The 26,076-nt window shown below is 44.5% G+C and overlaps 1 protein-coding gene across 1 annotated transcript in view; it reads right to left on the bottom strand.

Moving 5' to 3' along the window:
* Positions 1 to 851: 851 nt before the first annotated feature.
* LOC131592107 (E3 ubiquitin-protein ligase RNF38-like) overlaps positions 852 to 26,076 on the bottom strand; it is a 239,915-nt gene continuing 214,690 nt past the window's right edge. The window contains exon 5 of the mRNA XM_058863381.1: positions 852 to 1,079. Coding sequence (XP_058719364.1) covers positions 852 to 1,079 — 228 coding nt within the window. The remainder of the gene's footprint in view (positions 1,080 to 26,076) is intronic.

The following is a 26,076-nucleotide window of genomic DNA, read 5'->3' on the forward strand; positions in this document are numbered from 1 at the left end:
TCCTACACAGACTGGTCTAACCTTTTTTATCAACAAGAAAAGCAGAAAAGATCCAAACTGCGGTCAGGGTTTAAAAACCACCGCGAAGCCCAGGACACGCCGCCGGTACACCCCCCCCACACACACCACGTGTAGTGCCATGTGGGCTCCCCCGGTCCTGATACCGGGGAGAGGCTCTGGCACCGGCACCACACCACACCACCGTGATTCGCAAAACCCCACAACAACCGCCGGATCTCCCGCACCCCCCGCACCCCCCCCGGTACCTTTTTCCTGAAGGACGCGGCAGTTTAAAAAAAAAATTCTCGGTCTGAGTTGACTCGTGTTCTTACCGAGCTACCAACCTGATCCCCCGTCAGTAAAGACTGTGGGGTAGGTGACGTTCCCTAGGCTTGTTAAAACACCAGTGGGGTGTTTTCCAGCCGTCACGAGGGGTTCTGAAACCCCCGCGATGGGCACCACCTGAAGTAATCTTCCCATTGCCCCCGAAGTAATCCTGGCTAGCTCTGTCCAGGGGGGGTCAGGGAGATTCTTCACGACCAAGAAAAAGACCAAAAAGGGCTGCTTCTCCCTCCGGGATAACAGAGGATGTTTATTTGGCTGGCTTCCAGGGGAGAGAAGAGGCCGGCTATCTCTTTCCCGGACTCTTTCAAACCTCGGGAGAGGGGCGGGGAGACATATAACATTAACCAATGGGATAACATTTCAGGGACAGGGAGGGGAGGGGAAAAACACGTCACAGCTGCCTAGAGGGTTTACACAGAGACCAGGTAACTCCCAGAAAAATGCACTACCACACCAAGGATTGTCCTGAATGGGTCTGCACCCTGTCCATCCCTGGTGAGACATCGTCAGAGATTAGCCTCCGTGGGCTTCTTGACGCTGGCGCAGACATCACGATTGTCAGGTTTGCCGACTGGCCCCCAGAGTGGCCCTTGAAACCGGTGCGGATGTCTGTCACGGGGTTTGGAAGGAGCAGCACAATGCTGTGTGAGCCGGAGGCCCATGTTCGTCACGAACACCGAGGGAGACATGGCCATGGTTTGGCCGTACATCATGAAGGACTCACGGATAACTTTCTGGGGAAGGGACGTTCTGGCTGCATGGAGTGTGCGTATCGGGACAGATTTTTGATGGGGCCACTGTGTTGGAGGGTGCAGACTGTCCTACGCCTCCCATACGCTGGCTGGTGGAGAAATCCATTTGGGAGAATCAGTGGTCCCTCCCTCATGATAAACTAGTCGCCCTCCGTGAAATGGTGCAGGAACAGTTGGACCAGAGTCATCTGGAGCCTTTGACCAGTCCCTGGAACACTCCTGTTTTCTGTATCAAGAAGAAGTCCGGGAAGTAGAGGTTGCTGCAAGACCTCCGGAAGGTTAACGCTGTGATGGAAAGCATGGGGACGTTGCAGGTTGATATGCTGTCACCCACCATGCTTCCCGCTGATTGGCCAGTCCTCATCGTGGATCTGAATGATTGTTTCTTTACGATTCCTTTGCATCCTGATGACAGACCAAAATTTGCTTTCTCAGTGCCAGCTGTCAATAATGCTGAGCCCACACAGAGATATCAATGGAAGGTTTGCAACAGGGCATGCAGAATTTGCCTGCCGTTTGCCAATGGTATGTGGCTCGAGCCCTGTCTGGAGTTCGCAAGCAGTTTCCTGATGCTCATCTCTATCCTCTTATGGATGACATCTTGGTGGCTGCGCCCACCCAGGATGAACTGCTGGAGATTCAACCTCGGCTGCTAAGTGCCCTGCATTCTCATGGGCTACAAGTGGCTCCAGAAAAGGTTCAGTGCCAGCCTCCTTGGAAGTATTTGGGGGTCAAAATTTTGGAGCGAACAGTCCAACATCAAGAGGTGCAGTTCGTGCATTCGGTGAGGACACTGAATGATGTCCAAAAGTTGGTGGGTGTTGTCACTTGGTTGCGTCCCTATTTGGGACTGAGCACAGCACAGCTGTCTCCCTTGTTTGCTCTGTTGAAGGGAGACTCTGATTTGAAGTCACCTCGGACACTGACCCCAGAGACACAGCAGGTGCTGGAGGAGGTTCGGTGAGCAGTTTCTGCTCGTCAGGTTTATCGCATTGATCCTTCCATTGATGTCACTGTTTTCATTACCACTCTAGATTTGCATCCCACAGGTATCATTGGCCAATGGAATGATGAATGGTCCAATCCCTTGCATGTCCTGGAATGGGTCTTCCTTCCCCATAAGCAGCAGAAAACAGCAACTGCATTGTTTGAGCTGATAGCTCACTTGATTGTCAAATGCCGGCAACGGTGTTTGCAATTGATGGGTGCGGATCCCGCAAAGATTGTGCTCCCGGTACCGCAAGGGGACTTTGACTTGGTCTTTGTGAACAGTATTTCCATGCAAAGTGCTCTGGAGAACTCTTCCGGGCAGATCACCTATCATCTGCTCAGCCATCAGCTGCTGCAGGTAGTGAAATTCACTGAAATTTCTTTGCGGCCCAAGAATACTCAGGAAGCTGTGCAAGGCTCCACTGTCTTTACCGACGCTTCAGGGAGGACTGGGAAGGCCATTGCTACCTGGAAGGACGGATCTGAGTGGCAGGTTCTGGAGAGTCATGAGGAGGGGTTGGCCCAATTGGTGGAATTATGGGCTGCCGTCATGGCATTTCAGAAGTTTTCCCAGGAACCTTTCAATCTGGTCACGGATTCCGCCTATGTGGCCGGCATAGCCCAGCGATTGGGTAATTTGGTTTTGAAGGAAGTTGGTAATCCTGCTTTGTTTCATTTACTGAAGGCCCTGTGGTGTGCCATTCAGGCCTGGGTGCATCCATATTACGTCCTGCATGTGAGGAGTCATACCAGTTTACCAGGGTTCATTGCAGAAGGTAATGCGAGGGCTGACAATTTGGCTAACCCTGTGTGGGTTACACCTCAGCCTGACACACTCTAGCAGTCTAAAGTGTTATAAATACACTTGAGAGAGTGTTAAAGTTTAATAAAGGGAAGTTTTATTAATTATAGCAAGCAAGCAATAAGCAAAAGACAGCGCTGGACAGCCGGGAAGCGATCCCGCTTTGCCGCGGCCGTGCTTCCGTTTTCTGTGTGTCTCCTTTTAATCAGTCCGGCTCTCCGGGCTCTCCGGTGACGTGTCCTTTCTCGGGTATTTCTGCGCATGCGTCTTCATCGGTCTAGGGGTTCGGTCTTTACCTTATCTTCCTTTAACCTTTCTTCACTGTTCTCTGTAAAGGCTTAGCTCAGTAATTTTCTGGAATTCAAGGAATCTTAGCAAGGACATGATAAACGTCAGTAGCTATACAAGCATCAGTAACTATGCATACGTCAGTAACAATCTTGATTTTACAGAACATAGCATTACAGAATATCATATCTGCATGTTTAGTCGAACAAAAGGGTCTCTGTTTATCACATAAAGCATCGCATGGGTTTTTCCACCAGAACGCACATACTTTGAGGAAACAGTTCCAGTTGATGTCTGCTGAGGCCCATGACATTGTTGAGTCTTGTGACAACTGTAATGCACTTGCTGCGCCTTTGCCAGCAGGGGTAAACCCCAGGGGCCTTAGGGCCTTGGATCTTTGGCAGACGGATGTCACCCAAGTTGCCAAGTTTGGCTGGCTCCGGTATGTGCACGTTAGTGTGGACACTTTCTCCTCTACAATGTGGGCTTCCACTCACACAGAAGAAAAGACCCGCAATGTCATTGCCCATTGGAGGCAAGCCTTTGCTGTTTTAGGCATACCTTCTGCTGTGAAGACCAATAATGGTCCTGCTTATACCTCTCAGAAGGTGCAGCAGTTCCTGCAGTTGTGGGGTGTGTCACACAAGTTTGGTATCCCTCATTGCCTGATAGGTCAGGCTATTGTGGAACATGCTCATGGTACACTAAAGTGAGTTCTACAGAAGCAGAAATGGGGAATGCAGGGTGAGACCCTGCACAGTCGGTTGGAAAAAGCTTTGTATATCTTCAATCACCTCACAGTGCTGCAGAACTCTGATAACGCGGTCATGTTGAATCATCACCTTTCATTGCGGGCTTTGGATGAGCCGCATCAACCTCAAGCGAAGGTTCGAGTGAGGAATTTGGTCACCAAGCAGTGGGAAGGTCCTTTTGACCTTATCGCTTCAGGGTGCAGGTATGCATGCATATCCACAGATACTGGGGTACACTGGGGACCTGCAAAATATGTTTGCCCTGACCTGCGACCGCAAAGGCAACATCCGTCCAACGAGTAGGTTGGAGACCGTGACCAGATTGAAAGCCATCTGATGGATGGGCCATTGGATGATGACTCAGATGCGGATGACCTAAGTGACCACCCCGATGGCCTGTCCACGAGCAGACGTTGATGCCGGACACGTTCTTTTTTTTTTTTTTTTTTTTAATGAGAGGGGTGAGATGTCACCCTGAATTTAAAAGCCTTCTGATATTGTTTGGAACATTATTTGTCTTTCTCTGTTAATTTTCTTTGAGTGTTTAAGATATTGTTTGTTTTCTCTGTTCATTTTTCTTTTCTTTTTTTCTTTTTAACAAAGACAGTGTGAGATGTCGTCCTGAGAATCAGGCCCTCGATATTGTTTTTCTACGAGTTCTAGCCACTTTCCCAGGAAAGTAACTATAAACATAGGTGTTTATACATTCCATTAAAGATGTGTCTTTTGATTGACATCTCTCACGGCCAGTGCGGTTGAGAAGGTGTTAACCTGACTATCCAATCCCTGGTCATGGTCAGAAACTTATAAATACTGAAAGGAAAAATAAAGCTTTCTCTTTCTTTCACCACACCTCGAACTGCATCTGAGTGACTCATTTCGTGTCCAACAGTGACAATTGTCTACTCTCTTTTTTCAACACTTTCAGGGATTTCAGGGATGGTGACTGCACCACTTTCCTGGGGAGCCTGTTCCAGTGCTTAACCATTCTGTCAGTGAGGAAATTTTTCCTAATATCCAACTTGAACCTCCCTGGCACAACTTGAGGCCATTTCCCCTTCTCCTATTGCTATTTTCTTGGGATATTTCCCTGACACATTTCCCTGCCTTCCAGCAGCCTGTGAATCAAGTACTTTTTGACACAGAAGCAATGTCCAATGGTCCTTGTTCTCATTTCAGAAGAGAGAGCAAGCTATTTTTCTTTGTTTACTTTCTCTCCATGCCACACATAGAATAATAAAATATCTCAAGTTGTAAGGGACCAATAAGGATCATTATGTCCAACTCCCTTCTCCTTTTAGGGCTACCTAAAACTAAATAATATGACTAAGAGCATTGTCCAGATACTCCTTAAACTCTGACAAGTGTACTGCTGTGACTGCTTCCTTGGGGGTCCTGTTCCAGTGACCGACCTCCCTCTCAGTGAAGAATCTTTTCCTAATGTCCAATATGAAATTCTAGACGCAGCTTCTTTCCATTTCCTTGTGTCCTATTGCTGGTTACCAGAGAGAGATCAGCACATCCCCCTCCACTGCCCTTCTTGAGAAATAACAGAATCAACTAGGTTGGAAAAGACCTCTGAGATCATTGAACCCAACTTATGACCTAACACCACCATTATCAACTAGACCATGGCACTAAGTGCCATGTCCAGTCTTTCCCTAAACACCTCCAGGGACGGTGACTCCACCACCTCCCTGGACAGTCCATTCCAATATCTAATCACCCTTTCTGTGAAGAAATTCCTCCTAATGCCCAACCTAAACCTCCCCTGGCACAGCTTGAAGCTATGTCCTCTTGTTCTGTCTCTAGCTGGTTGGGTAGAGGCAGACCCCCACCTGGCTACAAATTCCTTTCAGGTAGTTGTAGAAAGCAATAAGGTTTCCCCCAAGCCTCCTTTTCTCCAGGCTAAACAGCCCCAGCTTCCTCATAAGACCCTTCACCAGCTGTGGTACTTTGGCATTTAGGAAAAAAAGTGGGGAAACATCCACAGAAGTGATTTCTCTGAGAGAGGCTGCTGGGAATTTCTTCTCTTACTGAGATCAGACCAATAGCTGGCCAGTTCTGAGAACTGACAGCATTTTGCACCACTGAAAAGTAAGATCACCTTTGTGAATACCACCTTTTAAACCCAAGCCCGGGAACTGCTTCTTTTTTTGTTTCCGGCTTTGAAAGGTATCAGAGCTCTAGTGTGGCTGGCTCCGCTCCCCCGTGGCCTGTGTGGCCTGGGGAGTGGGTGCTGAGCCGTAGTCCAGTGGCTCCTGGGTGGAGAATGGAGACTGTGGGGCTTCCCCTGTCCCCAGGCTGGGCTGGGCTCTTCTGTGGCCCCTCTTGGGAAGCCTTCCGGGTCCCATTCCAGCGGGGTGGCTGAAGCCCTTCCCAGGGGGGGCTCCGGCCCTAGGCTGGGACCGGGCCACTGCTGCTGACATCTTGCTGATAACCTCTTGCCCCCCCATGGCCCGCACAGATGGCTCCAAGCTGAAAACCGTCTGCTCCCTCCCTGCAGCTGCTGGGCTAAGAGAGACACCTGAAATCTGATGCCATGAAGGCCTGTGCAGCTTGGGCCAGATTTAGCCCTTTCACTACACAGATGAGACCTGCAGACTTAATCCCCTCTCCAGAGAGAGGAAAGTGGGAAATCAACATGTAAAAGACAACATGAAACATCAAGATCAGTAAGAGAAAGAGTCAAGCTCCAGATGGAAGGAGAATGAGGAGATGCTTTAATAAGCTGAAATATTCTTTTGGTAAGGCCATAGAGATGAACAATAATGTTCTGAAAAACTTCTTTAATTCATGAAAGAGTATTGGGGGGAATGAACTATTCAAACTGTAAATCTGAGCAAAGGTATCCATTGATGAAACTAAGCAGATGGTAGAGTAACTGTGATCTCATGAGATGCTGAGATGATTGAACAGAGAGATGAGAGCTGATGAAGACCCTTTGCCCCAAGGGAGAGAAGAAGTAAACTTCTGTTCCCAGAGATGATCACAGAAACAGATGAAGAGAACTTTTTTCTTTGAATAACTCATCCTTAAAATAATACCCATTGAGTTCATGGCCCATGAACACACCTCTGAGTAGTGTGAAAATGAGATTAAATCATAATGGCAGAGTTTTTTCCCAGGCAGCTGCCAGTCATGGAAATGAAAAGCCACAAGAAAACTGTTTTTCTTGTGGAGAAGTCTCTATGGAATGACAAGAGAAAACTCTCTCTACAGAGACTGATGAAAAAAACTACTGTATAGTTGGTACTGCTTTAACATCCCAGGTTTTGTCTCTACGGTGTCAGTTGGGAAAGGAAAAAAGTTGGGTGAGGAGGAGAAAAGATTTCTGGAGGTTTTATTCTGGTTTCTTATTCTTGTAGTCCTATTAATAAAGTTTCTTTATTCCTTTTAAGTTTTAAGCCTGTTTTTCCTTTCTCCTAATCCATATCTCACAGCAAAAAATTATTAAGTACTCTGGTGATTTTTAGCTAGTGCTAAAAACCACCACACCAGCTTTGTTGCCCTTCTCTGGACATGCTTCAGCACCTCAATGTCCTTCCTGAATTGCGAGGCCCAGAACTGGACACAGTGCTCAAGGTGTGGCCTCACCAGTGCCGAGCACAGGGGGAAGTTGTTGACTGAGATGAGGTCACCCCTCAGCCTTCTCTTTGCTGAACAAACCAAGTGATCTCAGCCACTCCTCATAAGTCTTTCTCTTGAGGCCTTTCACAATCTTGGTCACCCTCTTCTGGACACAGTTTGCTGTCTTTTTTATACTGAGGCATCCAAGACTGCACAGTACTCAAGGTGGGGCTGCACCAGTACAGTGTAGAGTGGGACAATCCTCTTCCTTGACAGGCTAGTTATGCTGTGCTTGCTGCACCCATGGACACAGTTGGACCTTTTGGCTGCCAGGGCACACTGCTGACTCATATTCAGCTCGCCATCCATCCAAACCACCAGATCTCTTTCCATGGGGCTGCTCACCAGTGTCTCTTCCCTCAGTTTGTTCATATAGCCAAGATTATCCCATCCCAGGTGTAGAACCTGGCACTTGATCTTGACATGACTAAGCTTTATGCAATTATATGGTTTAATACATCCAATGTGGAAAAATGCTTCAGCGTTGTCCCAGACCATAGACATGACTAGCAGGGGACTGGAAAATATTCTGTACTGACACTTGCATATATGTTAATTTGAGCTAGCTGATAATCTTTCTATATATCAGTCTAAATAAATATCTATGAATGCTAACATGCTTTAAAAAATATTTCAAGTTCGAACAACACATTACAGTCATCTAGTTGATTCTCATACATGTTCTCTTACTGAATTCTGAACCCAAGCACAGATTTCATTCAAATAAGCTATCAAGAAAAGACAAAGAGCAGTATTGTGGAAAGATTAACACCAGTCCTAGAATTTAGTATTACCTTTAGAATATATTGGTGTTGTGGTTTAGGAATGGCATTATCCAATTTAGTACTCCTGCTGAAGCCACACTGCTGCTTGCTCCCCTCCCCTCCTCCAATGGGAAGCACAAAAGGCAAAGATCACAGGTTGAGAGAAGAACAACTTAATGGAAACAGAAATGAGATAAGAAAATTAACAGTAACGACAATATTAATAACAAAAGGTGTAAGACAAGGAAATGATTTACATGTAAAATAAACCAATACTGGACCATTCCTTTCTTTCACTGAAAGAAAGGTCCTTCTTCCTGGAAGCGCAGGAGAGAGTCCCTTTCCCCTGCCCCAGGCAATGATGTCAGGTGGGGCACAGGGGGAGCTTGTTTGCAATAGCAGAGGCTCTGGTCTGTACTGGAGGGTCATAGGACACTTCTTTAAATTCCTAGAAGTCCTCTTTAAATTGCTGGAGGTCCTTGGACAGTCTTTTCACAGATGAGACGCAGGCCCATAGGGAGAGAAAGATACTTCCTTCATATAGCCGGAGTTTGGTAACCAAATTATCTACTCTTTGTTCTCTTTCTTTACATGACATCAGTGCCAATGAGTTGGCATATGCTGATGGCACGCACCGTAGGAACTTCTGCCACATGGTTTGTGTACACTGAACCTCATCTGAATATATAGGGGGTTGCTTGTTATTTCAATCCTAATAGAGTACCTCCAGCACACACCTAATTTTCTCGGGTACTGCATGCCTTACTCCATGCTGTTCCACTTGTCTCAGTGCACTAAAAGATCATCCTTGAAAATATACCTTTCCCTCATACTTGATAGGAGTCACCTCCAGAGGCTGTGTTTCTGTCCTCTTATCAATCCCCTTGTTAATGCCCACATCCCGGGACAGAGATCCCAGTTGCTTGGCTTCACTACCACATAGTTTCATATCATGGGACGCAATATCCCAACATCGGAGCAGACATGTCACCAGGGGCTCATGCAACTAGTGGCTGAAATCTTTTTGCACATCTCGCAGTTCATCTGGGAATAGGGATCAGGTGATTATATCTGGCCCTGCCTCTTCCTCCTGTTCTTCAAACCCTGCTTCCTCTTCATCCCTCACTGTTGCAGATAGGTCTGGGGGTCTCTCTGACCCCCAGCTCTGACAGCAACAATCCCAGATAGATGTCCCGGGAAGGAGCTGCTGTCCGGGGAGTTCCAGGCAGTTTCCAGCCAGGGGTAACCCTTAAGAGTGTGGGCTGAGGCTTCAAATGATCAGCTCTTTTAGAAGTGATTTCTGCTCTTGCAGTGATCAGCTCAGATCAGCCTAGCCAGCTCCATTCACGGGTTACCCCAGCCATGCATAGACAAGAGACAGGAGACCATGTGGAATTCTGCTGGAATTTTTTAATGCAGGCTTCAGCGAAGGGGGTGAGTGATGATCTACCACTGATCTGGGCAAAAGCTGGGATTTTTATAGGGAAGGGAAGAACTGGGTGTCGTGGTTTTAAAGCAGTAACTAAAAAATTACTTACTTCTTGCTGTGAGATATGGATTAGAACAAGAGCAAAACAGGCTTAAAACTTAAAAGGAAATAAAGAAAATTTATTAACAAAACTACAAGAATAAGAACACCAGAATAAACTTCAAGAAAACCCTTTTATCCCCCACTACTCAACTATTCTTTTGTACACGTGACAACATAGAGACAAAAAACTTTGGAACTTTGGTGTTTAAATCAGTCCCAATTCCTGCGAGTCTTTTCATCAGCTTTTGTAGAGAAACAGAAGTCTTCTTCTGATAATTTATGGAGTTTCTCATGAGAAAACTATTTCTGTTATAGTTTTCTATTCCTCTGATGCCAGCTGCCCGGAAATCTGCCATCAGTTCACTCCTCCCATTTCACATCACTCTGAGGTGTGTATGGGCTATGAGTCTAGGGATATAATTTTTTAAGGATGAGTTATTCAAAGGCAAAAATCCTCTTCATCTGTCTCTGTGAGCTTCACTGGAAAACAGTTTTCTCATTGCCCTCAAGGCCTCAAATCTTTGCTTCACTCTGTTCCAGCACCTCACTGTATCACAATTACTCTACTTTTTGCTCAAAATCCACACTTTGAACACTCCATTCCTCCCAATATACTCTGTCATGAATTAAAGGATTTTTTTTCAGAACATTATTGTCCATCTCCATAGCTTTAACAAAAAAATATTTCAGCTTATAAAGCATCTCTTTATTCTCTCTTTCCCATCTAAAACTTAACTCTTTTCTTCACTGTCTTCTTCATGTTGATTGTCTCTCTCTCTCTGTCTTTTTGGGAAAAAAGGAGTAATCTGTACGTTTTATCTAGGTAATAAAAGAATTAAAGTCTTGGAAAAGCTGCAGATGTTCATAGTCTCAGGTTTCAGTCCAGCAGCAGAAACTACAAACTAAGCCAAGCTGGCCGGCTCTGTTTCTCCCCCCCCCCCCTGCAGCCTTGTCCGGCCTGGGGGGGGGGGGGGGAGGAGGCCAAGACAGAGCCTTGTTACCTTGTCAGAAGCCGGAAACCCAAAGAGAACAAGAGAGCTCTGGCTTTACATATTAAAGTGGTGTTCACAAGTTGATCTCACTTTTCAATGGTCAAAACAGCTGTCAATTCTTAGAAATGACTGATAATTGTTCAAGAGAAAAGACTCCCTGTCGTGGTTTTGAACTAGTAATTAACAAACAAGGGGGAAAAAGAATTATTTATTTTTTTGCTATGGGATATGGATTAAAATAAGAGTAAACCAGGCATAAAACTTAAAAGGAATAAAGAAAGTTTATTGACAAACTACAAGAATAAGAACACCAGAATAAACTTTTAGAAAAACCTTTTCATTTCTTACTGCTCACTATTCTTTTGTTCACATGACAACAGAGACAAAAACTCTAGAATTTTGATGGTTTAAACAGTCTCAATTCTTTTTATAGTCTTTTCTTCAGTTTCTGTAGAGAAACAGAAGTTCCTTTCTGTTAATTTATGGAGTTTCTCACAAGAAAGCTATTTTGTTATAGTTTTCTGTTTTCTTGATATCAGCTGCTCAGAGCTGCTGTTATCAAAGCTCACTCCTCTTATTCCACATTACTCTGAAATGTGTTATAGGTCATGATGTTTAGGGATAGTATTTTTAAGGATAAGTTAGTCAAAGGCAAAAAGTATTCTTTATCTGTTTCTGTGCTCTTCACTAGAAAACAGTTTTCTCATTGCCTCTCAAGGCTTCAAATCTCCCAGCACTTCACTATACCACAATTACTCTGCTTTTTACTCAAATTTATACTTTGAACACTCTATTCATCCCCATACACTATCATGAATTAAAAGAGTTCTTTTCAGGACTTTATTGTCCATTTCTATAGTTTTAACAGAAAGATATTTCAGCTTAATTAAAGCATCTTCTTAATTCTCTACCTTTCTTGAATTTTCTTTTCTTTCTTGCCACTAGTAGTTTATAAAGTCTCTTTTCATGTTGATCACTCTCTTTTTCTCTCTCTGGATAAAAAGATTAATCCGCAAGTCTCATCTGGATAAGAAAGAGTTAAAATCTTGCCCAAGCTTTTGTAAATGGTTCGGTGATCTCTGCTGAACAGGAGCTGGAGCTGTTTGCGATGAAAAGTTCCTCATAGCTGCTCTGGAGAGCGTGGTCACCGTCTCTGCTTGCAGCAGGCCCAGAGCTCTTCTCTTTCTTTACTCGGCAGTTTTCTGGTAAATTTCATCACGGCAAAACCTGCAGCTAAGTCAGGAACCGGCCCGGCCCCGCCGGGGCTCAGGACAGGCTCCCCGCAGGCCCCATCTCCCGGCCGGGAGACGGGAGACGCGGCGGGCCCGGCCCGGCCCCCGCCCGGCCACATGTGGCCGGGCAGAGCGAGAAGCCGAAGCTCTACTACCTTTCACAGCCAGAAAACAAAGAGAACCACAGACTTCTGGTTGTACACTTTAAGGTGGAGTTCACAAGTTGATTCTACTTTTCAATGGCTAAAACTGCTGTCAATTCTCAGCAATGACCGATAATTGGTCAGGAAAGAAAATTCCCGGCAGCCCCCAGCAACTTTAACCTTCTTAAAGGTAAAGTAACCCCATGACACTCCCATCAGCCTCCAGCAGCTTCAACTTCCTTAGCTCCCAAAGCTATCTTAAAAGTAAAGTCACCCCATGACACTGGGAAAGGGACAAATGGTCTGAGATTGGGATAAGATGACCAATAGTTAACAGGGAGATAGCATGGGGTCCCGAAGCAGGAAGGGGTCCACAGCTTAGTCACCATGACTAGGCGGTTTTCTCTTATCTTAGGGGGCATATCTCCATCGAGGAGGCCTGTCAGAGGACTGGGCTTCCTCCACACCTCACTAAACAAACTGATTTGGTATTAGATTTCTTTCTCTGTATAGGGGTGACTGATACTGGCATGGGTTGTTCCTCTGGTTTAGTTGCAGTTTGAGTGGCCACAGTGTTTGTTGGTCTGCTTTCCTCCTCCTCTCTCTGAGGGTGCTATCTAGTGACAAGCAGTATGCGATAAATAGTAGCCAGAGCCCAGCACATTGCATAGCTTTGCACCTCTCTGGAACTGCCACAGCATTTTTCTTACAAATATTCCTTCACTTTATCAGGGTCCTGTAGTGGCTCAGGGTGAACTTCCAAACCATTGGAGAAAAATAGTCATTCAAAAACTGACCCATGTCCTCCCACATTCCATGCCACTCATGACTATCCACCCTCAGGGCAGATCTCAGAATGACCTTTCTAGAAATCTCTTTTGTAATTCTAAACATGGTATGGACCACACTGAGGAGACCTGGGAGACCTAGCAATAAGAACATGCTTTTCTTAACATCCAAAGGGAATTCCAAATTCTCAAAAACTGTTAACAGGCCTAAAGAAGGAAAAGGGGGTGAAAGGATGGGGAAAATCATCCTCCCCTGTTCCCCCCACAGGCTGGGTATGATTAGTAATGAATTCCCAGAGTTAGCACCCAAGGCCAGGGTAGGAGAGCAACATGGATTACACATCCCAAATGATCCTCACTGCACTTGATGTTATCATGTCATAAACTGATATCCCACAGTACAGCAACAAAGCAATCCTGATCCCTCTCCTTGCTCTGAAAAAGAGCACCAAGAGGAACACGTACAGGAATATACACAAGGTTAGGTGCCACATTCACATGAACAGACCAAGCAACATTGTGACCAGTGGCGCTGTATCCAATACAGTATATGCTTAGATCAAATTTTGTTTCCAACCCGCTCTGGTCAGATCTGTTGTTATCTCAACCCTTTGTGCCAGACATTGGTTGCCAATTGTGGCTGTCATGGTTTAGGACTGGTGTTCTCCAATTTAGTAGCCTCACTAAAACCACATCACTACTTGCTTCCCTTGCCCCCCAACTGAAAGCACAGAAGGCAAAGATCATGAGATAAGAACAATTTACTGGAAACAGCAATGAGATAAGAAAATGAACAGTAACAGCAACAATATTAATAACAAAAGGTATAAGACACTGAAACAATTTATACATAAAATAAAACAATGCCAGACTGTTCCAACCACCATGCTTTCTCCCACCAGAAGGAACACCCTTCTTCCCATGGCAAGAGAGTCCCTTTCCCCTGCCCCAGGCAATGATGTCAGGTGGTATCAAATAACATTAGGGTCTTTACCTCTGTTGGGGGTTTAGCATTGGCTAAAATCACTAGTGCACTTACTAGAATTATTTATTCATTTCCTGCTGTGAGATATGAATTAGGAGGAAGGCAAAGCAGGCTCAAAACTTAAAAGGTATAAAGAAAACTTTATTAACAGAACTAAAAGAATAATAAGAAGAATTAGAATAAAGCCTTCAGAACACTTCTCCTCCCCTTCCCACAAATACTTTTTTTTCCCACAGACAACATAGAGACAAAACCTGGGATTTTCAATCAGCTACCACCTCTACAATAGTCTTTCACCAGTTTTTGTAGGGAGAGGAGTTTCTCTCACCATGCCATGAAACAGTTCTCTTGTGGCTTCAATGTTACAGCGAATCAGCTGCCCAGGAAAGGAAAATCTGTTCGCAGTGTGGAAGTCCCTCCCATGCCTTGCAGCTTTCCCAAAGCTGCTTTCATGGGCCATGTCAACTTATGGGGTACTATTTTAAGGATCAGCTGTTTTAGCATAAAAAACCCAAAAGTTCTCTTATCTCTGGGAACAGAGGCTTTTCTTCTTCTATCTCTGGGGCAAAATTTCTCATCTCTCTCTGTTCAAGCTTCTCATTAGATTGCAGCTTTTCAGCATCCACACGCTCCAGCACAAGTGCCCTTTTCTCATGGGCTGCAGGTGAATGCTACATCCCTCTATGCGCTTCATGAATTATAGAAAAAAAAAAAGTCTGATATATCAAAAAATATATCTTTACCATAGCCTTACAAAGAGAATTTCAGCCCAAGACCAATTGTAGTGGTTTAGCTTTGCCAATTTGAGTTTCCCGGACAACACACCAAATAGTGCAATGTGTAATTCAATCAGTGTGAAACCACCACACCAAGACATTTCCTCATTCCCATCCTAACTAGAATTTGACTCCTTCTTTACTGACCTCAGTGTCCTATGTTGTTTTCCTTATGTCTTCACCTTTTCCTGATTTGGGAAAGAATTGGTGTTCATAGGTTTTATCGATTGAAACAGTTTTTATAGAGTTCTGCAGTGCTGAAAAGTTGATCTCATCCAGGCTGTGCATTGGGGAGATCACTCGCCGTGCCTCTTGCTGCTGGTCACATGGTCTCTGCTGACACCATGCAAGCCGTGCTGGCTGCCAGCTCCACTCAGCGCTTTTCTTCATGCGGAGCGCCGAAAACAAGAAAAGCTGCTGCTGCCATTTTTGTCCTCTCTGCAGCATGGCTGGCTAAAGGTAGCTAAACAAAGTTCATTGCGAACCATACCAAGGCAGCAACGGCTGTGTGCCATTGTCCTGGTTGCATCAATTTTTTCAGCCTTGCAGTCCCAGCCACGTGGACACTCCTGGACCAGGCTGGCGGCGGCTACTCCCAGCCCCTGGCTGCTCCTGGCCTCAGGGCTGCTCCAAGCCCTGATAGAGCCTTCGGCCGGCATGGTCCAGTGATGGCACTGGAAAAATGACTGGCGGGCTCCACTGGGAAGGGGCCCAGCCCCGCTGGGAAGGGGACCCAGCCACCTGCCGGGACGGGGCCTGGTGGGCTCCCCAGTGAGGGGCTTGGAAGTCCGCTCACCACCTCTCAGGGGGCAGAAAATCTCGGCTGAGCCACATGGGACCAGCCCAACCTGGCCACACAGGCTGCAAAGGGCCGAGTCAGCCAGTTATCTCTTCAAAAGCCGGAAGCCAAGAGAGAGATTTCCCAGGCTTGCCCATCTTTAAAATTTGAATCTCACAGAGGCAAACCCAGCTTCTAAATGGCTCAATAAGTTGTCAATTCTCAGAGCTAGCCAGCTAATAGTTTTTGCTAGGCACAGAAGGTCTTAGCAGCACCTCCCAGAAAAATCATCTCCATGGGTAGCTTCTTCCCTCCTCACCAAATGTCAGTTAATGCAAAACCAGCACAACCTCAGCCCCTCCCACTGATCTGGGCCAAAACCAGGACAACTGGTTACACTAACCCAAAGTTGTTTTCAGACTACTTTTTTTAAATCCTATCATTATTCGTGATCATCCATTGACCAAAAGACTACTGCCAATATCAAATACAGTACTTCACTTTATGCACAGGTATTCTACTGTATGCAAAAAGCAGTCATTTCCTTCCCTTTATAAAGCCTAGAAATTATAGAATTATAGGACTTGAATAAAGTAAAAAATGTGTAAGGAATACATTTGTCAGCAAAGCATGAGAACTTTTTTTCTTAAATAGATCTTAAAATGATGCAACATAAGATTGCATCTATAATTCTCTAGGAAATATTTGACATGCTTCATCACATAGGACTTTGAAATATTTGATACTGCAACACAGACTATGGATACATTAAAGTAAATCTGAATAGAATTGTTTAAAAAGACAAGAAATGTAGGAAAACATTTTAACAGAGCAAAGGCATGAAATTTTAGTCAAAGTCTGTCTGCACAAGCCAGCTTTCAATCCAGGCGACAATTCTAAGGACAGTGTCCTTGAAGCTCTCCTGGAACAGCAAGAATGAACAAAAACAATGGCATTGTGTATAAGAAAAAGAATGTTAAACAAAATGTATTAACCAATAGTAGCTTGTTAAGCCACGCGAACCCTCTAGGACCCTATAAAAGTCTGCTAAAGATAGAAATAAAGGAAGTTCACTATACCTCTATGAGGACTCAGTGAATATTTTAAGCGGTTTTCCATTAAAGAAACTCATTGCACTGTCCTGCTTCTAGGTCTTCCCCACAATTTGTTTTGAAAGAATATATCATAGCATACATAAAGACATAACTTCTTGCTAAGTCCTTTTTTTTTTTTTCAAATCTCTCTCAATCATATCTTAAAACTTATAAAGATAGATAATTTTTATTTGCTCCAAGAATACAAATTCATAATGATAGGAAGGATTCTTATAGGAGCACTTTCTACTCGTGAAGATTATTCTCCTTGTATTCCTTTTAAAATTACCCTATTTAAATTATTATTAAAAATAAATATATTTTGTTATTGGCTAAAATTAATATTTCTATAGTGTAAGGAGACAGCAGAAAGAATATAAATTTGGCTTGTGCACTGTTTTGTTATTTCAGAGACTAAATATTAAAAATAGGAAATGAAATTAAATACAGTAGAAAACTAAAGAAAAATTAAAACACAAACTAGGACATAAATTGCATCTAACACAGATTTTATTTACCTTAAGCCATTTATGAACACACTTGGCATGAAACTCGTGGTTACAGGGTAAGACAAAGGGCAGGTAATAGCCCAAGTGATCCCTGTTCCAACAGAAGTCCCAGTAGACGACAAAGCACCAGGAGTCTACTGGGCAGAAATGGTGGGTGAAGACAAACCCATTATGGGGTGTAACTTAAAACACAAATCAGAACATCTCCATGTAGAAGGGTTAATTGACACTGGGGCAGATGTGACTATCATACCTCAAAAGGTGTGGCCCTCACATTGGGAACTGCAACCGGTGGCAGGAAAAATACAGGGTGTTGGAGGGATAAAACTGGAAAAAATCTCTAAAGCTGTTGTCCAGATTGAAGGTCCGGAGGGTAGGTTAGCTAGTGTCCGACATTTTGTCATTGACTACAAGTGCCCCCTGTGGGGAAGAGACACCATGTTCCAGTGGGGGGTGAAATTAACAATTCCTGAGACACCTCAGGATTTTTGATGGAGGCCACTGTAGAGTGTCCGGTCCAAAAGCTATCTTGGCTAGATAATGATCCAATTTGGGTGAACCAGTGGCCTCTCAGCAAACAGAAACTCGGGGCGCTAGAAAAATTGGTAGAAGAAGTATTGGCCAAGGGACACATAGTAGAAACAACCAGCCCTTGGAATTCCCCGGAGTTTGTAATAAAAAAAGCCAGGGAAGGATAAGTGGCGCCTCCTTTAGGATTTGAGAGAAATAAACAAAAAAATAGAGGACATGGGGTCTCTTCAACCAGGTATGCCATCCCCGACTATGTTACCACAAAATTGGCTACTAGCAGTGCTAGATATTAAAGACTGTTTTTTCCAAATTCCCCTGCACCCAGAGGATGGACCACGATTTGCCATTTCCATTCCCAGAATTAACCGAGAAGCCCCAATGTAACGGTACCACTGGACTGTATTACCTCAGGGGATGAAAGTGAGCCCCTTCATCTGCCAGTGGTATGTGGGGTCATTGCTGTCCTCAGTGCTTGCTGAAAAGAGAGAGGCTATCATTTTGCATTACATGTATGATATTTTAATATGCTGTCCCAATAACAACATACTGAAAGACACCCTTGACCTAGTGGTTAAAGTTTTAACCTCTGCTGGATTCCAATTGCAGGAAGACAAAGCTCAAAGGATGCCACCTTGGAAATACTTGGGCTTGGAGATAAATAAACGGACTGTTGTTCCACAGAAATTAGAAATTATTGGCAATCCTAAAACTCTAGCAGATCTCCATTCCCTATGCGGGCCACTAAACTGGGTCAGACCCTGGCTAGGTCTCACTAATGAAGACCTGAGCCCCCTGCTCAATTTATTGAAAGGGGAGAGTGAGTTGCTGTCTCCCAGGGCGCTGACTCCAGAAGCAAAAACTGCAATTGAAAAAGCGCAAAAGGCCTTGACAGAAAGACAGGCACACCGCTTCAAACCAGAGCTGCCTTTCAAATTTATTGTCCTGGGGAAATTACCACACTTACATGGGTTGATATTCCAGTGGGCCGAGGGGCAGATAGATTCACTCATAATAATAGAATGGGTCTTCCTCTCCCATCAATGACCCAAAACTATCACCAAGCTACAAGAGCTGATGGCTCAGCTGATTCAAAAGGCCAGGGTAAGGCTGCAAGAACTGGCAGGGTGTGACCTTATGTGTATTCACCTCCCAGTCAGACTCTCTGGAGAAGGCAAAAACTCCCCAGAGAAACTGACCAAGGAGATGTTTGAGCACCTGCTGCAGAGCAATGCTAACCTCCAGTTTGCTCTGGACAGCTATAGTGGGCAAATTTCAGTTCATGCACCATCACACAAATTGTTTCATGAGAAATTCCACCTCATTCCTCATGAGAAAAGGAGCGAAAAGCCACTCAAAGCTCTTACAGGGTTCACTGATGCATCTGGAACCTCTCACAAGTCAGTGATGACTTGGAGAAATCCACAGAATCAGCTTTGGGAAGCTGATGTTGAGTTTGTAGAGGGGTCACCCCAGATAGTTGAACTGGCTGCGGTCGTGAGAGGCTTTGAGGAGTTTTCAGAACCAATTAATTTGGTTACTGACTCAGCTTACGTAGCAGGAGTGGTGTCCAGAGCGGAACAGGCAGTTCTCATGGACACTGAGAATGAACATCTCTTTAGACTGCTCTCAAAACTGATTTGATTTCAAATAGAGAACATCCTTTCTATGTGATGCATATAAGATCGCATTCCGATTTGCCAGGTGAAATTGCTGAGGGGAACCGGAAGGCTGATTCCCTTGCTGCCCCAGCTGAAAAGGAAGGTCTCCCAGATGTGTTTCAACAGGCACAGATAAGTCATCAGCAATACCATCAAAATGTGCCAGGACTGATGTGTCAGTTCCAGCTAACACGGGGTCAGGCTAATGCCATTGTGGCTACTTGTCCCAATTGCCAGCTCCAGGCAGTGCCATCATTAGGCATCAGGGTTAATCCCCGAGGCCTTGGAAGCTGTGAGGCGTGGCAAACAGATATCACTCACATTCCCAGTTTTGGTCGCCTTAAGTATGTACATGTGAGCATTGATAAATACTCAGGAGCAGTGTATGCCTCTGCTCATGCAGGAGAAAAATCTGTACAAGCTAAACGGCTCATAGTACAGGCCTTTTCAGTGCTGGGGATCCCTAAAGAAATTAAAACAGATAATGGCCCAGCGTATAAATCCAAGGAGTTCCTGGAATTTGTCCAGCAGTGGGGAGTGGAACATAAAACTGGCATCCCCCACTCCCCCACAGGTCAAGCTGTGATTGAGCATACACACCAGATGCTCAAACACATCCTAGCCAGGCAAAGTAGTGGAACAGGGTGGATGTCTTCACAGCAAAAGCTTTGTAAATCTATGTTTACTATCAGTTTCCTGAACTGTTCTTTTGAAAACATGAATCCTGCAGTTACTCGGCATTTTAACAGTGGTGATCAGTTTAAATTGTCACAGCATCCACCGGTTTTAATCAGGGACCATGAAACTTGGCAAACCAAAGGCCCCTATGAACTTGTCACCTGGGGGCGTGGTTACGCGTGTGTATCCACCCCTGCAGGCCCCCGATGGATTCCTCAAAAATGGGTAAAGCCTTTTGTTCCCAAAAACCCAGCCCCAGCAGAAGAAGAGAGACAAGTGGCAGTCGCTTCCAAAAGAAGATGCTGCCGGGAAAAACAAGAAGAAACCTTCCTAACCTCTGGCTATTCTCTGACCTGCTTACATTGACTGTAAATGTGTTTTAGAAATGTTTGGTTTTTTTTTTTAGAAATAACCTACCTCTCACTCAAATCCATGATGAGCCTTAACCCTGCTGTCATCCTGCTCACACTGAGCAGCCTGACAGCGGCCTGGATCATCCCACAGCCACGCCAGAACATCTGGGTGACCCTGGCACAAACACTCCAACAAGAGAGCATCTGCCTGTCCACTGCTGTTGATATATTTTATATATTAGTAAAGGCCATGTCGTGGTTTTGAACCAGTAACTAAAAAATTACTTATTTCTTGCTGTGAGATATGGATTAGAATGAGAGCAAAACAGGCTTAAAACTTAAAAGGAATAGAAACAGTTTATTAGTAAACTACAAGAATAAGAACACAAGAATAAACTTCCAGAAAACCCTTTTATCTCCCACTACTTGACCATTTCTTTGTACACATGACAACATAGAGACAAAAAACTTTAGAACTTTGGTGGTTAAAAACAGTCCCAATTCTTGTTAGAGTCTTTTCATCAGTCTTTGTAGAGAAACAGAAGTCTCTTTCTGCTAACTTATGGAGTTTTTCACAAGAAAACTATTTCTATTATAGTTTTCTATGGCTCTGATGTCAGCTGCCCGGAAATCTGTCATCAGTTTTTCTCCTCCCATTTCACATCACTCTGAGGTGTGTATGGGCCATGAGTTTAGGGATGTCATTTTAAGGATAAGTCATTCAAAATCAAAAGGCTTCTTCATTTGTCTCTGTGAGCTTTCCTGGTAAAACATTTTTCTCTTTGCCCTCAAGGCTTTAAAATCTTCACTCTACTCAATTCCAGCAACTCACAGTATCACAAGTACTATCTCCTTTGCTGAAAATCTTCACTTTGAATACTCTATTCCTCCCAATACTCTATCATGAATTAAAGGAGTCTTTTAAAACTACTATTGTCCATCTCCATAGCTTCAACAGAAAGATATTTCAGCTGTAAAGCATCTCCTTATTCCCTCTTTCTTATTTAAACTTAACTCTTTTCTTCACTGTTTTTGGTGGTTCTATGATGTCTTCTTCATGTTGATTGTCTCTCTTTCTCTGTCTTTCTGGGAAAAAGGAGTAGTCTGTTTGTTTATCCAGGTAGTAAAAGAATTAAAAGCTTTAGAAAAGCTGCAAGAGTTCATGGTTTCAGGTTTCAGTCCAGCAGCAGAAACTGAAAACTAAGCCCGGCTGGCCGGCTCTGCTTCTCCCCCCCCCCGCCCCCTCCGTGCAGCCTTCTTCGGCCTGGAGGGGGGAGGAGGCCAAGACAGAGCCTTGTTACCTTGTCAGAAGCCGGAAACCAAAGAGGGCATGAGACCTCTGACTGTAAATCTTAAGGGGGTGTTTACAAGTTGACTTAACTGTGGAGGCTAGCTTTGGAGCAAGCTGCAGGCCCCATGGCCTGCCAGGCCTGCCTGAGAAGCTAGCCTGGGAAATTCATGGGAGGATTCCAAACAATCCTCAAAGACACAAAACAGCCTGCAGGTGCTGTTTGTCTGTTCCCGTGTTTTCCTTGCAGGAGAGGGTCAGGGGGGTGGTGAACCCCACTGACCAATGATGGTAATGTAGCACTTTACTAACCAATAAGAGTTTCCTTTCTGTACTTTCCACGAACTAGTCTATATAACATGGCTGTAGCAATAAACTAGAGATTCTCTCCTGTTCTGACTCCCTTGAGAGTCCTGTCGTTCTTTCTGCCATTCCTAATGAGGACGACACTTAACTTTTTAATGGTCAAGACTGCTGTCAATTTTAGAAATGACTGATAATTGGTCAGGAGGAAAAACTCCCATCAGCCACCAGCACCTTCAACTTCCTTAGCTCTCAAAGCTGCCTTAAAAGTAAAGCTACCCCATGACAGCCTGTATGCACAAACCAGCCTTTGTAATAAGTCGTGATATTAAGGGCTAAAATCCTTGAAACTTGCCTGCAGAAGAGAGAGTAAAGTAAAACAATATTCTTGTGTACAAAGATAAGAATGTAAACTGTGTGTTAACCAATAGTAGCTTGCTCTGCCCGCAGACCCTGTAGAACCCTATAAAAGGTGTGCTAAAGATAGAAATAAACGGCGTTCACAATTACTTCTGTGAAGACTGGTGAATAGCTGGCGGAGCTCTCAATACACTGCAGCAGCAAAAGACCCTATGTCTACCTGTCTGGTAGGAATCCCACTGCAGGCTGAAGAATTTTCAGCCAGCTTTAGTGATCCCAAGTTTAATACAGATCCCAAAACACATAGCACCCAGCCACTCGAAAACCATAAGTGGAGAACGGTAACAATTAAAAACCCTGTAGAAGAGTTGCTACCAAAATTGCCCAGAGCAGAAAAAGAACCCCAAGAATTAGAGCTATTAGGTTCTGTTCCTGCACCCTTTTGTATCCACCTTATGTATAACACACTGAGAGACCCTAAATTATATCACCACGTAGTACAATATCAAAACGAATTTAAGGCAAGGCAATGGTGTAGTGTGCGGAGTCACGTCACAGCAGATGATCCTCTCCGTTCACATCCAAGAACCCTCCCTAAAAGCATATTTCTGATTTGTGGAAATAGAGCATGAGCAGGGATCCCATCTTGCCTCCGAGGAGGACCATGTACCTTTGGGAGGCTGTCCCTGTTGGCACCTAACCAAACCCAAATTAAAAAATGGATTCAAAAAGAAAATTCAACCCACAAAATTTACAAAAGGAACATTGACATTTTAGATCCAAATTGTGATTCTGACATTTTTCATTGGGCAAAATCAAAAAGAATTGCTGTATCCATATTTCTTCCATGGGTTGCAGCTGCCCAGGCATTAGGTGAATTAGGACAGTTAGAATGCTGGGTAGTGAAACAGGCCAACTTAACATCCACTGCCCTCAGCTCCCTCCTCGAAGACGAAGAAATTACCAGACAAGCTACCCTCCAGAACAGGGCAGCTATAGATTTTCTTTTGCTTCTGCATGGACATGAATGCCAGGAATTTGAAGGACTTTGCTGCCTAAACCTGTCCTCAAAAGCTCCCAATGTCCACGGAGTGTCGTTCTAATTGGGAACGGCAGGAAGAACGACACGGACTCTCAAGGGAGTCAGAACAGGAGAGAATCTCTAGTTTATTGTTCTAGCTATGTTATATAGACTAGTTCGTTGAAAGTACAGAAAGGAAATTCTTATTGGTTAGTAAAGTACTACATTACTATCATTGGTCAGTGGGGTTTACCACCCCCTGACCTTCTCCTGCAAGGAAAACACGGGGACAGACAAACAGCACCTGCAGGCTGTTTTGTGTCTTTGAGGATTGTTTTGAATCCTCCCATGAATTTCCCAGGCTAGCTTCTCAGGCAGGCCTGGCAGGCCATGGGGCCTGCAGCTTGCTCCAAAGCTAGCCTCCACAACGGAGCCCTCCGAGAGATGAAGAACTTGATCGGACAAGTGAAGCAAGAAGCCGAGGACTGGTTTAGTGAGCTGTTTAAAGGCTGGGGACTCACAGGATGGTGGACCTCAATAATCAAAACAATCTTATTGTTTTTTGTTGTTCTGTTTCTAATCGTGCTAGCCTTCAGGACTGTCCATTGTTTCGTTTTAAAAGCTCTCAGGAAATTAGTATCTACTACCTCAGAGATCAACCACATAGAGCTAGCGGACTGGAAGCAACTGGACCGGCCCGTCAATCACGAGTGGTAGACAAACTCGTGATCAGTATCAAAATGATCTCACAACCCTTCAACAAAAATTTTATATAATAAGAAAGGGTGAGATGTTGTAATGCAGTTAGGAAAAATGGTATGACCCAAAGAATGTACCCCCGAAAATGTAGACTTGTAAGTTCTTTCCCTTATCTTGTTCTCCCCAGGTCCCCTTATTGGTTGTGTAAATTCCCACACACCCCTTTCCCCTGCCTTGAGAAAGAGCTGTCTATCGATACCTCTTCCTCTTTCCCTCCTGCCATCTCACCCTGAAGGATCCCAAGGAATAAAACTGCAACTGCCATCTCAGCAAAGGGAAAGAGCCTCGTTTTTAGGGCCTCGTCTGGCAAGCTAAAACTACCTCCCCAGCCTCCCTGCCCGCTGCGAGGTGGACAGAGGTAACAGAGGGGCTGGGGACAAAGTTATAATAGCAAGTGACCATAACCCTCAACATCTCCTCCCTCTTTTGCCACTAGGGCAGAGAGAGGAATCTAGAAAAAAAACGCTATCAGTGGATGAGAATTGAGTCAGAGATTTATTACTGGAGAGAACCTGATCCATACAAGGCCATGGGACCAGATGGGCTACATCCAAGTGTGCTGAGAGAACTGGCTGATGTCCTTGCCAAATTGCTATAATCCTTAAAAGATCATGGAGATAAGGAGAGGTCTGTGACAACTGGAGAAAAGCAAAAATTTCATTCATCATCAAAAAAGGAGAATTCTGGGAAACTACAGACCAGCTGACCTTACTTCAGTCCCTTGGAAAATCATGAAGTCATCCTGGAACATATTTCTGGGTATATGGAAGAAGGAAGTCAGAACGGCTATACTGAGGAAAAACAACCAGATTTTCTAGTATGATAAAATGACTGGATTTGTGGATAAGGGGAGAACAGTGGATGTCATTCACCTCAAATTTAGCAAGGCTTTTGACACTATCTCTCACAATATTCTTGTAAACAAGAGTAGTGGGCTGACTACTGGCCAAATGCCAGTGCACTCACAAAATCATCTACTCATTTTCCTCTGCTATAATTGAGTAGAGGAAGAGAAAAAATCAGTTAAAGCTCATGAGGTTGAGATAAGGATTAGGAGAAAATACTTTAAGAGTAAGACAAGCGCAGAACTTTAAAAGGTATAAAGAAAACTTTATTAAAAGAAAAATGATAAGAACCAAAAGAAACCCTTAGAACACCTCTCCTCCCCCAGCCCCTCTTTCCTTCCCACCGACAACATAAAGAGACAAAACCTGGGATTTTTCCATTCAGTTTATCACTTCTAAAAATAATCTTTCTTCAGTTCACTTAGGGAGAGGAGTCTCTGTGAACTTTCAAATACTGGTTTAATTTTCACAAATAGCAGCCCACCGGGAATCTGCAATCATGAAGTTCCTCCTGTGCTTTGCAGTCTTCCCACAACTGTTTTTGTGGGCCATTTCAGCTTATGGGGTAGTGTTTAAGGGTGAACTGTTCTAATATAAAAGCAAAGGGTCCTCTTCTTCTGTCTCTGAAAGCAAAAGTTCTCTCTGTCTCTCTATTCAAGTCAGATCACAGCTTTTCAACATCTACATTCGCCAGTTCTCATGGGCTGTGGGTGAACGCTACATTCCCCCCCCCCATACACTTTATAAATTACAGGGAAACTGTTGTCTTAATAGTCCTCATCACGGCTTGCAGAAGAATCTCAGCTCCGACTCCCGGAGCACCTTCTCTTCCTCCTCCTTCTCCACTGACCTTGGTGTCGCCATGTTGTTCTCCTCACTTCTCTTCACTTTTCCCTTTTTCTCTGATTCGGGAGAGAATTGGTACCTGTAGGTTCGTCTGTTCTCAAGCTCTATTAGTTGAAAAGATTTGATAGAGTTCTGGAGCCCTGAAAAGGTCAATCTCATCCGGGCTTTGCATCGGGTACTTGCCTCTCGCTGTTGGTCACGTGATCCCTGCCAGGCACTGGCCGCAGGGGCTGCTCTCGGCGCTGATCTCAGCCGCATAGTTGCTCTCGGCAGCGGAATGGCT

The sequence above is a fragment of the Poecile atricapillus genome, chromosome W, assembly GCF_030490865.1.
Source record: "Poecile atricapillus isolate bPoeAtr1 chromosome W, bPoeAtr1.hap1, whole genome shotgun sequence".
NCBI classification, from domain to species: Eukaryota; Metazoa; Chordata; class Aves; order Passeriformes; family Paridae; genus Poecile; species Poecile atricapillus.